This window comes from Macrobrachium rosenbergii, chromosome 41, assembly GCF_040412425.1.
Source record: "Macrobrachium rosenbergii isolate ZJJX-2024 chromosome 41, ASM4041242v1, whole genome shotgun sequence".
Classification (NCBI taxonomy): Eukaryota; Metazoa; Arthropoda; class Malacostraca; order Decapoda; family Palaemonidae; genus Macrobrachium; species Macrobrachium rosenbergii.
The window spans coordinates 59,618,138-59,633,086 of record NC_089781.1 but is presented as its reverse complement, the minus strand read 5'-3'; the positions used below and the strand labels follow the sequence as shown (position 1 = coordinate 59,633,086).

Here is a 14,949-nt window from a genome sequence, read left to right as displayed (position 1 = left end):
TATTTCAAAGGGTTCTGACAATTCTGGCTAACTGCAGATTCATGCATGACCTTGGTGATTCCGTGGTGGCCATGCAGGGTTTTGTTCTGAAATTTTCTCTCAGAATATCCCCATGCTTCAGCTGACCATGTGCAGACCCTTGATTGTGTCTTGTGAACAGGTTTTCCCAAGGAGTGCAGAAGATCCGTCATTAATTCCAGAAGGCAGTCGACTAATGCACTCTACGAGAGAGTGTCAGTCTTTAGAGCTTGGTGCTTTTCCAAGAAGTTTCTTGTACCCATACCTCTAAATAACCTATTGAAGTTCTTTACTCATTTACATTTCACTTAAGATTTGTCTCTTCATGCTATTGAGGGGTGTTGCATCACATTAATGTTTTTATCAAGACATTCTGGTCTAGATATCTCTATTAACCTGGACATTAAGGCAGTCTTTGTTTTGTATGTCTAAATTCCTTAATCTCCAATTGAACCACTCTGCTTTGAATTAATGTAATGCTTAAGTATTTAAGGCTGCCTCCATTTAAACCTTTAAACTAAGCCTTCCTAAAGATTTTATGATTAAACCTCTTTCACAGTCAGTGAACTCCAAGCCTTCTGCATTGTGGCTTTACTTCACAAGGAACAGTCCTGTCCATTTTTGCCTTCTTCTAAGCAAAGAATTAATTTTTATCAAGTCTTGGGCTCTTCCTTGATTATTTTGTGTCCCCATTCTGCCTTCCTTGGTGCCAGAAGGGCATTCATCCGTATGTCCAGTCACATCACAGTCTCTGAGGGTAGAGGACTAGGACCTCAGACAGTGTTCTAAACTAGATTGACCTATGGCAAAAAATGCCATGATCTCTCTGTCGGAGAACCTGGTCAAGGAAGCACACACTGTGTCGGAGAACCTGGTCAAGGAAGCACACACTAATCTATACCCCTCTTTCTTCCCGCTCCTGAAGGTAAGCTTCATAAAGGAGAGCAATGGCAACTAACTTATTTTCCAGTCTTGAATGTTTCAGTGCAGCCCATAGGAGAGATGTAACTCTTATTCAAATGTGTGAATGGTACTTGGCAGAAATCTGGAACATACTAGGTTGCAGAATAATCTGTATGTACACTCAGGGAGGGGTTTAACTCAGATACATATGTATTGAATTTTGTGGCATTTTCAGCTCTCTCACGTACCCCATGTGCAAATATTTCCAATGAATTTCGTTCATCATTTTGCTCTAACATATTTACTATAACTTGGAGTTCTTTTATCTCTGCACAAATCAAAAACATAATTAAATGGCAATTCTTCATTTATGTACTCTCTCTTGGACACCAAAAAGGACTTCTGTTTTCTTATTAAGATATCCTTTACGGGCACAATGCTTGCCTCCAACATCCATATTTTAATACTTGTGTTCTTTTGAACACCAAGCAAAACTTTAACTAACTTATACTGTTTTTCTGTGCCTTTAATATTATTAGTCGTCCAGGATTCTCAGCTATATAACAATGATGACATAACCGCTGCATCGAAAACTCATTTCTTATATACATATGGCATTTGGCTGTTAGCCATACAAAAAATTGTAAACTTATTTGTTACTGCATCACTTTGACTCTTGTGCAGACTAATGACATCACCCAACTTGCCACTATCTGTGAACCATGCTCCAAGTTAAAGATATCTCTTGAGTGTATCTCACAATAATATTTTCTACATGTAAGTCTGATTGATCGTCAGCATCATTATTTATTACAAAAAGTTTAGTTTGACTCATTAATTACTATTCCATAATCAACACAGAATGTACATAATACTTTTAACTTTTTCTTGGGCATTTCTCTACTTGTAGCTAAGGTAGCTGCATCATCCATTAATAAGAGGACATTTAGTGATCCTAAAAATCCATCTGAAAAAATGGCCTTTTGCAACATATGCACCAACTTATCAATGTATACAATAAATAATATACAACTTGATGGAGCACCTTGTCAAACACCAATGGTGGCATTAATTACTGCTGATTTAAGAATGTGTTTTGTACATGAATACATTGCATTAATTGCCATTAACATTCTCTTACCTCATCCATTATCTTTTAAAACATATTTTGTTCCTAGGTACTCTATTGTAGGCTTTAGAAAAATCAGCAAATAAAACTAGCAAAATTGCATAACAAGCATAATGGTAATATTTGTTAAATGCTGCAACTCTTTTTTGAGCACCTGCTTGACACTTGACACTTATGTATGGTACACAACAAACGTAATCGATTAAGAATCAAAGTATCATAAATTTTTGCTAATGAATCCATTATTGATATACCTCTACAATTTCCACAAAGCATTTTATTCCTTGAATTGAATATTAAAATTAATTTGTTAATACACTATGAAACTGAGTAATTAATACATACAAAAATCATATTAAGCAAGATAGAACAAAGCCAGTTCACAGGCAAGCAATGCAATATTCCAGGATAAATACCAATATAATATTTATTTTCATTTACTCCATTCATGGCTTCTTTCAGTTATCCATGGAAAAAGGGATCATCAAGAACTGGAATATAAGGTATATTCTCATCATGTTCTATGTTAGAATACTCTGTACTATCTATGATTTACGGATTCAACAAATCTTCAAAATAATTTTGAAGATTTGAAGTGCAATTCACCTGTAAATGATAATGAACAAAAAAGTCAGTGAAGATGTATAACCTCCCTAAATAGTCAGGAAATTTAGTATAGCCACCCTAGCATCCTATGAACTTTACAACAGAAAAGAAGAGATGAAGCTTTAGCTTTGATATCTGATCCAGCACTTATACTGACAGAACTGTAACTGAGCCATTTTAGGATGTAGACCTCTACATAAAGCAAAGTTTATGTAATGTGAATCTTCTCTATCCATTCCATTAAATCTGTTTAACAAAAGTAAACCTGTTTCTAAATCATAAATTTCATTGTCTAGGGTTTCACTCAGGCACATAAAAGGTAGGGTAAAAGTAATGGGTTTGTATGGAAAATTAATTCTAATAAAAATGTATTTTTGTCAGAATTTTTTAATTGCTTCATTATATATTTCAGTATTAAGCCAGTCCAGTTGAAACTCATCTGATTGTATGTTACATTTTGCAGTTATTTTCTTATTCATTTTGATGCTCCTCCTGCTACCATTGACCCCATCAGTGACAACTGCAATCGAGATATTGATCTTGTAAGGCGATATGTACAGAAAGTAGAGGAGCCGCCTACTTTTCAGTGTACAAGGCATGAGGAAATTAAACCACCAGCGTACAGGTGAGAGTTGTTTTAAGAGTTGGTTTACACTTCCTATCCATTCTTTTGTGTTCTTATTCAAATAGGAATTCATGCTGTACTAAAGCACCATTTGAGGCTTTGTTAATCTTGGACTAAAGATTAGTAATGAGTAATTTTTAGCTACTGCAAGTAAATGGCAAGTAGACATTGCAATAGAACATATACCAAGAACAAATTAACACCTGCTAGAAAATATAAAATTTGGATGGGCCTAATTTCTTATCTGAAATTGTAAACTTGCATTTTTTATAAAGAATTCTCTTTCAGCATACAATAAACTTATAGCACTGAATTTTGTCAAGTGTTCCACCAATTTTGTTTAATGTTATTTTGTACCTAAAAGAAATTTTCTCCAGTACAGTACTGTACTGTACATTTTAGCAGTTCAGCTCTAATAAGTAAGGCTGTCTTTGTTAATTGGTGTATATATCTAGGCATATTATTTAATTTTTCCTAATAATGTTATCTTTATTTTATAGTTGTTTCCATAGCATTTAATTTTTATACAGTCTTCTCTATTTATTGTACAATCTTCTTTTCATCAGCATGCACTTGGTATATCAAGTTTATTAAGGAGATGTAAAGATTTCTGTTGTCTTAGATTTATTTTCTGTACTGTGTCAACAGCACACTGGCGGTCATATATGAGAGTACAAAAGTGAATGAACTGGGATGCATGATGCGCAGGTGTTTATAGCAGGCTGGATGTTCACAGTTGCTAAGTTGGTTACTCGGCTGAATTTTGGTCAGTCATGGGTAGGTGATGAAATCTGTCCCAGAGGCATTGTAATCTTTTAGGCCTTACTGTTATTGCTGGCTGGAGGTGGACGTTGGATCGAGTACCCCCCACTGGTGTGGTTGGTATTATTTGCCCTCCAGGTGACATGCCATCTGCATCTCTCTCTCTCTCTCTCTCTCTCTCTCTCTCTCATGGCAGTGTTTGGTGTTGGCTGATTTCTTATATATCTATTCATGATGGTGGGGAGAAATTCTGTTTATTTCACCTCATTAATGTTTGGTTTCTTTCCTAATGTATGGAGTGCCTTGAGAAACCAGTGGTGTCGTTGGTCAGGTGTTTGGTCTATGATTTGTGTGTCCTGTATAAGATCAGCTCTTTCTGGTCTTTTGATATGATTTTTTTTATAATGGTTAAAAATTGCCCCTTCTTGAAGGTGTGGAGGGACGGTGGGAGAGTGGTAGTGGTCATCCTCATTTCTGGGGCCGGTGGGTTGTTTTTAAGAGGTAGCTAGCTAATTTTCATGTTTTTATAATAAATTGAGGTTAATCTTATGCCCTTCTACAGTGGGGAGACATTTTCATTTATTGTTTTCCTGATTGCCTTTTCATCATTGAAATATTTGTGGTGCATATAATTTTAGTTGTACAGTATAGTTTTGTGGACCCACTTTTGTCGTCGTTGGTGTTCGTCATAATTTCCCCATGCCAGTTATTTATGGAATCTCGGTTTTTTTTGTTCAACCATATGATTTAAGAAATTGTCATTTATGAGAATTTTTGTAGACCTTTTGGTCTCTGTTGTGATTTCTCTCCACGTGGAGCAGTGTGTGATGGACGAAGGCATCCACCACAGACCTTTTATACCTGTCTGGTCACTCACTTAACCCATTAAGGCATAGACCCCGGTTCGTTGGCTTTTTATAAACCATGGTGGTAGAACCCATTGGAGTCTGCTGTACCTGAACGTCCAGGAAAGGGTGGGGCACCATCAACGCTGTGTTCACACGTGAAGCGGAGGACAGAATATTCTTTGAAAGTCCTTCTTAATGTTTCAAGATCCTCTTCTTTGTCCACTCTTATAAAGGTGTCATCTATGTTACAGTGGTAGGGGATCCCATTGCCATGCCGTCAATCTGGCAGTAAAGATGCCCTCTGTGGGTGGTGAAGGGGGCCTTCTTGATGGATGATTCAAGAAGGGCTTTTAGGACTTCTTTGGGGATGTTCAAAGCCTGTGTGTCATCACATCTATATGCTTGATCGAGTATTTGCTCATTTGTCCCATCAAGTGGAACGTTCGTGAAGAGGCTCTCTACGTCAAGAGAGGCAATACTTGTAGACAGAGATTCTCGAAGTTTCCGTAAAAAGTCCGTAGACGACTGGAGACAGTATCTGTCAGGGGTATATGGAGTGAGGAGATCATCAAGTCTCTTTGTGATGTATGTTGGAGTTGGTATTTGAATTATAATCAGATGTAGAGGATTACCAGTCTTGTGAGTTTTTATGGTGCCGTAAATATACACTGGATCAAGTCGCTCTGGGCAAGGGGAAACCTTGGAGCATTCCTTGAGGCATGGATCCTCTCAGCCATCCTGTGGATGTCTTGTTGGCTGTTCCTGTCGATTTTTTGGAATTTAGATTGGTCAGCCAGTATTTGGTCCAGTTTCTTGTAATATTCAGAGGTCTGGATGAGCACTAGGGCAGCAGCTTTGTCAGCTCTTCTTATTGTGATTTCTTGGTTTTCTCTCAAGTTTTTTACTTTCTTTCATTTCCCTCGTGAGGACAGTGATTCTGTAAGGGGCATCTCGGTAAGTAAGGGCTTCTGCTAACAGCAGGGGCTGGAGGAGCTGAACCTGACCCTACCTCAGTCCTCAGGGGACTGGATAGAGTCAAGGAGGACTTCAACCTCTGGGTGCTTTTTTGTGCGGTTTGGCTTTTTTATCACATGGGTGTTGAGCCCACGATTAAGGAGGTCTTCTTCCAGTGTTCAGTAAGATTGATGTTAGGGGATCTTCAGACTTCTGCTATTAAACCTCACAAGTTTCTTAAATATAACCCTTTCTCTCTTGTGGTAATCGTTTTGCTGCAGGCGCTGGACAACGGCATCGATATCTGGACAGGGGGTTCCTTGGGAGGCTTCATGTGTCTGCATTTGTAATGCTTATAATTCTTTTTTTATTTCTCTCTTCTCTTCTCTTCTCTTTTTCTCTTCCAGCTGGCAGAATACCAATGTCCTCCTGAAGGATGTGGTGCTGTCTTCTCTCGTCGCAGCTGGATCATGTAGCTGTAAATGGGTATAATAGGGAGGAGACCTTCTCTGAGGGCAGTAGTTGAAAATTATAGCTTACACGGCATGTAATTTACATAGAGTCCTTTCTGTTCATCTGACAATCTGTTTTTCATCAGCATGTAGCTGGTATACAGTATCAGGTTTCCTAAGGACATGTAAAGATTTCTGTTGTCATAGGTTTATTTCCTCTAACATATCAACAGTGCACAGGCAGTCATCTATGAGAGTACAAAGGTATTTATAGCAGGCAGGGTGTTTACAGTTGGTGGGTAGGTTAATTGGCTGAATTTTGATTAGTCATGGGTTGGTGACGAAACCTGTCCTGGAGGCGTTGTAATCTTCTAGGCCTAATTGGTGTTGCATGATAGTGTTTTTGTTAAAGATTATAAAAAATGACATGAGAGAGAGAGAGGTATTTATTCAGGTATTTATGGGTGTATTGTAAGCAACATATGCTTTTACTGGACTTATTTAATACTTCAGCCTATAACATTGTTTATTTTGTGGTGATTTTATAGGTTTCATTTGCTTCGTGTGTGCTTACAATGGCTAAGCAAGGTTGGGCTAGGATTTTGGAGAAGCCTGGTGTATGCTAGAGTACTTACTACATAAAACCTTCACTTAGGGCACATATTTGCACCAGTATATATTTGCACCTATACTGGACATGTTAATATGGGTGAAGAGGGGATTTCTGTATTTCAAAAACTTGTTAACTATTGCTGATACCACTCAGGTGGAGGCAAGCATGAAGCATTGGAACAAATATGGCAGGCTTATTTTGATGGGGCAAATTAAAGCTGAATGGCAATTATGACACTCAGAAAAGATGTCTTTGAAACTTGACAACAGTATAAAATCCAAGTTCATCTTGATAACTAGGAGTTTTAGCTGTAAATTAAATCTTACTCAGAGGACCAGAAAGCATTTCAGCTTCATCAGCCTTGACACCACCATTAGGCAGTCAGTAAGTATGTTTGCAGGAATGCCTGACAAAACCCCCACACGACATAACCCCCACCGACATAACCCCCACCCAAAACCCCATTACGACAAAACCCCGCATGACAAAAACCCCACACGACAAAAACCCCACACGACAAAACCCCAAGCGACCAAAAACCCACACGAATAAAAAAGTGCGGATAGTTAATAAATATATATATATATATATATATATATATATATATATATATATATATATATAGTATATAATATATATATATATATATATATATATATATATATATATATATATATATATATATATATATATATATATATATATATATATATATATATATATATATATATATATATATATATATATAATATATATATATATATATATATATATATATATATATATATATATATATATATATATATATATATATATATATATATATATATATATATATATATATATATATATATATATATATATATAGATGAGAGAGAGAGAGAGAGAGAGAGAGAGAGAGAGAGAGAGAGAGAGAGAGGTGACTAGGAACTAGGGTTACATATGAATCCCAACTACTAATGATTTTTAAAATTCACTATAGAAAATGTACTGGGACCTCAAATCCATGCAAACATGTTTTTACCATTTAACACAGAATACATGGCGGAAACTACAAAGCATAGGACTGAGCAGTATCTACAAGGAAGATGAATCTACAAGACATTTTTGTGGTATGATTGACGGACTTGCTTTTCTTCCATCTGATAGAATCATAGATGGCATGAATTTCCTTAAATTGAACTGCCCTAGCCATCTTGAACCTCTGTTGGCATATTTTGAATATGTGACAGGTACTAAGCGTCGTGCAAGACAAATTCCACCATTATTTCTCCTGAAAAATGGAGCGTGTATGAAGCAACAGTTAGTGGCGAAGACCCACAAATAACCAGTGTGAAACTTGGAACAATATTTTTAAATACCTGGTTGTTATAGTCATCCCACAGTTTGGGTTTATCTGAACAAAGATGCACTGATGGTTCAAACTTGCTTGAAAAGAATGTGAGAACCTCTTTAAGAAAATCAAAGAGAAACTGTAAAATTGCAATCGCGATTGCAAAATCTTTTCTTGATTTTAGTAATGGTAAGAAGGACATCAAGAATTTCTTAATGGTGTAGCAAAAAATATAAGAATATATAAATTCTGACTTCCTATATGTTTTGTGTAATAAATATTTACGAAACTGTAAATTTTTACTTTATAATCTTATCTTCTTTAATAAACGATTAAAAAAAAAAACTATATATACACTAGTCATTTCAGTAAGCTGCTTCTAGAAAATATATGGGTGTTTTTTTGTCGGTGGGGTTTTGTTGGTGGAGGTTTTGTCTAGGGAGGTTTTGTCATATGGGGTTTTGTCATATGGGGTTTTTGTCGTATGGGGTTTTTGTCGTATGGGGTTTTGTCGGTGGAGGTTTTGTCGGTGGGGGTTTTGTCATGTGGGGGTTTTGTCGCCTCCCCGTTTGCAGGCTATACCAATACAATGCTTAAATGCTGCCACTGAAACCATGGCCTCGCATACTTGTTTGTCATCATGAGATTGAACATTTCACTCAAAACTAGAAAGTTCCCTGTCAAGATTTAGTTTCTAATAGAGTGTCACACCAACTCTGCCAGCTCCTTCTTGAAGGTGTATTTGTGATTTGATTATTTGGCTACTGAAGGTGGTTGATGCCAGCATTCTATTGTTTTAGTACTTTGGACAGACATTTTGCATCTCTTTGAATGTCCATCCCAGGGTTATTAAATTGACCTGTGATCTTTAAAGCTACAGCTGTACTCATTAGAAGTTCATCAAGTGAAATATGGCTAGTCTCCCAATAGGCAAGTTGATGATTGAACTAATGACTGTAGGTCCCATTGGTCCAATCTGGTCACTTGCCTTGGTGGTCAGAAATCCATATGATTAGTCGGTACTGGAGGAAATACTGTAAAAGAGACAAGACTGTTCTCATGCTGCATCAGCTCACCCCCCCCCCCATTCTCCCACTCCACCACCATTACTTTTTGAAGCTGAAAATTTATTCACAGCAACTTTTGAGGCTTGCTTGATGTTTATAAAAAGATAAGAATTACTTTCTGATGGAGAGCCTCATGGTAAATGGAAGAATTGGTTGCAGGTTTTCTGCGGGGCATTGACTACAGAATGACTATGAAGTGCATTGTTACCTTGGTTATCAGTGAGATTTAACTTTATTCGTCAATCACTGCATCGTAAAACAGAAAGACATCTTGCAAAGAGCCTGATGAACAATCCAAAGAAAACTTTATGAATAGAGTAGGAATTACCATGCCTTTGCCTTAATGAAACTCACTGACATGATTAGGCAGCTTTGAAGGTAACTAATTATGCCCAAAACTTAATGATAACTGGAAAAAATTCTTGAAATCTCTTCTTATTTATCATGAAGAAAGGCTAGGATGGAGCAAAAATGCCCAGTACTTGGCTTTATTGGTAACATTTTATAATTCATTAATTTATTTCCTTTTGCTAGTTCTACAAGCAATAATCATCTGAGCTTGGATGACAAGAACTTTCCTCTTGGTAAGTTTTCATTAATCTATCAAAGCACTCATTAATCATGAGGCAAGTTTAGGGAAAGAATTCCCCAAGCCCCGTTACTTTGTCAGTCTTTTGCCAGCAACAGGTAACAGAAAGTCTACTACACAGAACCAGAAAGCACCTGGTTAATGAAAAAGAGGAATGATATGGGTGTTTGCAGGTACAGTCTAACCTCTTAAATCCGGCATTCCATGGTCTGGCAGCTCCCATGATCCGGGACCTTTTTGAATCGGCCAACATTAGTTCTTGAGCTGTCACGAGGATAGTGCCACACATCATTTCAGTTTTTGGATATTTTTTTATTTGGGAACAAGCTCGCTCAGTAAATACACAAGCACAGTTTATTTCCAATGAAAACATCCTGTGAAATTCAAAAATATACAGCATACAAAAGAACCGTAATTTGCGAATACTGTATACTCATGTATCATCCAGTCTCATGTATCAAGCGATCATTAAAATTTTGTCCAGAAACATGATTTCATATTATACATCATGTATAGTGCAAGATATAATTTTAGTAGATTACACTAGGCTAGGCTTTCTATGCCTGTCGCAGTTTTGTAGATACCGTTGATAATGTATATTATATCCGAGTTCGCTTTTAACTAATAAATAGGCCTAGAAGCCAAAGTTCATTAGGTTAAATGCAAATCTTCATACATTAAATCAGGCTTACCAACCTTGTGACTTGTCTAAGAATTCATTACTATTTTTTATAATTAGCAGCCACTTACTATTGCGTTTAAGACACTGGCATAAACAACAGCAAATACTGACATAAACAGTCGAATCGAGAAACAGCCATTTGCTTATGTCAGTTACTGTAACAAACACAGGTTTATTAAGGATTGTGTTACAGTTGTTGACTTGTTAAAAATTTCCTAATTTCCAATTAAATGAAAATATAATAAATCTTTATTCATCCTTCATGCAGTGGAGGGGCAAGTGGTATGATATTATGCCACTAAATTTACAGTTGTAGCTGTGGCTGAAGAAACGAATACTGTGCAGGCCACAAAACGTTTGAAAGAGGCAAAAGCAACATCCGATACTGGCGAAATCACACTTGTACTTCATTTATAAAAAGTTGTATATTTAAATCCAGCTTTGATAATTTACAAAATACTAATCTCTGAAATGCATTTCATTTAGCAACTAATGGCTGTGATGATGTCGGTAAAATGCAATCAGCTGATGATTTGAAGAGTGTAAACATTACCAGAATGCAAATGGCGCCTGATCGCTATGCTCATAATTTGTAATATGATAATAACATAACAGTAATGCATGAAATATAATAGCATACAGTATAGCCCATAAAATATCAGTGTTATTAAAATGATCATTCTTAATAAAACTGTATTATTTGAATTTTGTAAATGGGTGTCTGCCAGTGTAACAACCTAACTGGGGCCAATAGTTTCTCTCTGTGTGTGTGTGTGTGTGTGTGTGTGTGTGTGTGTGTGTGTGTGTGTGTGTGTGTGTGTGTGTGTGTGTGTGTGTGTGTGTCACACATACACACTGAAACATGTGCAGGGTTAAAGAAACAAAAGCAGCATATTTATAGGTTTTTGCTGAAAACGAAAGCCAGATGCCAGAGAAGTGTGAAGTGCCAGAAAATATTGAAAGGTGTCAGGGGATCAGAACTCAACTTAATTTGTCCTCTTAGCCTCAGGGAAGCCTTGAATCTTGACAAACATGAATTCCAAACAGGGAGGGAAGTTTCATGTCCTGGGAGCAGGAGTAACTTGGCTTTACATGAACCTGGTCACTCAGTTATAGGTGGCCATGCAATATACATTATCATTTTTGTGTTTGTCATTAGCCCTAGCAGTACTTGCTTACTAGACTAAATGCTATTGAGCCGTCAGAATTCTCCACTCTCCTCATTCATCTTATACATGGAATATTTGTTTCCTTATGACTGCTGTTATTTTGAGCCCTTAAGTACTTCTTTCATGTCTAAATAGGGAAAAGATGAGTAGATGCATGTGTTGTCAGTACATTTTCCATGAGATAATCTCTCTGCAACTTGTGGTTAAGTCAAATTGCCTTGGTAGATTTTGTCAGCTTGAAGAAAGCACATTGTAATTGTCAGGGAATGGGAAGTAAAGCCATATCTTAGTATTTTCATTGCTTCGTAATAATTAAATTGATACTGTAAGCAATGGTTAACATGTAGTTTGACTACAAAAATAAGAAAAATTTTTGTAGATACAAAATTTGCTTTGTTGGGAGTGCTTTTCCTCCCTTCCTACAGATAGACTGCAGGAATCACTACTTAATGCCCCTAGTGTGTGGAGGACAGATGACTAATAGGAAAATGTTTCCTTCTATTACAGCTTGGTAGTCTCTTGTTAAGTACAATTACTTGAGCAGTTTGCATGTGGATTAGGTTTGATATAGTGAGACTGACAAAAAGTTTTTGCTATAAACTGTGTCCTTCTTTGTTAAGACCATAAGGGTTTAAATATATTCCTTTAGCAACAGGTATGCATAAAACAGTCAGAAATTGGTGAATTTCATTACAGCCAAGACGGATGACATGTATTTCCAGTCAATATTCTCTTCTGTTTTTTGTCTGTGAATTGTAAAGGAGGTTATTTTTAGCAGAAGTTTGCTCTTATGTTGTAGTGATATTTTATCAGCCTTATGCTTGTGTTCTGCACTAACAAAATAGACCAGGCTTTTTCACTGTATGAAATGCAGTACTGTATTAGGAGTAAAAAATTTTTTTAGTGAGCCCTGATAAGAAATATTTAAGTGTCACAAGTTTTAGTCTCATAGTATGCTTATGTTTTAGTAATGAAAATAATTATATCCTTTGTTTTTTCCTTTCAGAGCTGAAGTTCAGAAAATGATAGCAGAGGCAAACTCGAGAGTTCCAATTCATCAGAGGAAAAAATTCAAATTTAATACTGGTCTTGATTATTATCCATTTGGTCACTAATTGCTATTTTATTAGGTTTAATATTTGTATATACACTATTCGAGTAGTTACAAAATAAAAAATCCTGATAATTGATTCTTTTCTTATATTGAAAGCTGACATTTTATTATCATTATTAAGTAATATATATATATATATATATATATATATATATATATATATATATATATATATATATATATATATATATATATATATATATATATATATATATATATATATATATATATATATATATATATATATATATATATATATATATATATATATATATATATATATATATATATATATATATATATATATATATATATATATATATATATATATATATATATATATATATATATATATATATATATATATATATATATATATATATATATATATATATATATATATATATATATATATATATATATATATATATATATATATATATATATATATATATATATATATATATATATATATATATATATATATATATATATATATATATATATATATATATATATATATATATATATATATATATATATATATATATATATATATATAATATATATATATATATATATATATATATATAGAAATCATCAACACACAATCACGTGTGGAACAGAAATAAATTTCTGACTCACATCGAGGATCATAACCCAGGTCTCTCAGGTGGAAAGCTAAAGGGCGTTACCCACTGGGCCATACAAGTCTAAAAAGTTGGAACCTGAGCAACTGCACCCAAGGAATTACCTGGGCAAGCTAACTGCTTGCATACCAGTGGAAAAGTTTTCCCCAAACTCAGCAATGACCCAATAGACAACATTTCATTCAATTATCCCTTCTGAGTGAATAAGATAGAAATCATCAACACACAATCACGTGTGGAACAGAAATAAATTTCTGACTCACGTCGGGATCGAACCCAGGTCTCTCAGGTGGAAAGCAAGGGCGTTACCCACTGGGCCATACAAGTCTAAAGAAGTTGGAACCTGAGCAACTGCACCCAAGAGAATTACCTGGGCAAGCTAACTGCTTGCATACCTGATTAATTTTCCCCAACTTCCGACTCAGCAATGACCCAATAGACAACATTTCATTCGAATTATCCCTTCTGAGTGAATAAGATAGAAATCATCAACACACAATCACGTGTGGAACAGAAATAAATTTCTGAGAGGATCGAACCCAGGTCTCTCAGGTGGAAAAAAGGGCGTTACCCACTGGGCCATACAAGTCTAAAAAAAGTTGGAACCTGAGCAACTGAGAATTACCTGGGCAAGCTAACTGCTTGCATAAAATCAGTTTTCCCCAACTTCCCGACTCAGCAATGACCCAATAGACAACATTTCATTGAATTATCCCTTCTGAGTGAATAAGATAGAAATCATCAACACACAATCACGTGTGGAACAGAAATAAATTTCTGACTCACGTCGGGATCGAACCCAGGTCTCTCAGGTACAATACCCACTGGGCCATACAAGTCTAAAAGAAGTTGGAACCTGAGAGCAACTGCACCCAAAGGAATTACCTGGGCAAGCTAACTGCTTGCATACCAAAGTTTTCCCCAACTTCCCGACTCAGCAATGACCCAATAGACAACATTTCATTGAATTATCCTTCTGTGAATAAGATATGAAATCATCAACACACAATCACGTGTGGAACAGAAATAAATTTCTGACTCACGTCGGGATCGAACCCAGGTCTCTCAGGTGGAAAGCAGGGCGTTACCCACTGGGCCATACAAGTCTAAAAAGAAGTTGGAACCTGAGAGCAACTGCTGAATTCAACTAACTGCTTGCATACCAGATGGAGTTTTCCCCAACTTCCCGACTCAGCAATGACCCAATAACAACATTTCATTCGAATTATCCCTTCTGAGTGAATAAGATAGAAATCATCAACACACAATCACGTGTGGAACAGAAATAAATTTCTGACTCACGTGGATGGTCTCTCAAAATGAAAAAGATTCATTTATAATATATATATATATATATATATATATATATATATACATATATATATATATATATATATATATATATATATATATATATATATATATATATATATAT

At 35.6% G+C, this 14,949-nt stretch overlaps 1 protein-coding gene across 2 annotated transcripts in view; it reads left to right on the top strand.

Moving 5' to 3' along the window:
* Positions 1-12,936, top strand: part of mRpS6 (mitochondrial ribosomal protein S6) — a 43,482-nt gene extending 30,546 nt beyond the window's left edge. For both annotated transcript variants that reach the window (XM_067084410.1, XM_067084409.1), the window contains exons 3-4: positions 3,120-3,281; positions 12,757-12,936. In XM_067084410.1, the coding sequence (XP_066940511.1) occupies positions 3,120-3,281; positions 12,757-12,865 (271 nt within the window). In that variant the 3' untranslated portion in view covers positions 12,866-12,936. The remainder of the gene's footprint in view (positions 1-3,119; positions 3,282-12,756) is intronic.
* The last annotated feature ends 2,013 nt before the right edge of the window (positions 12,937-14,949 follow it).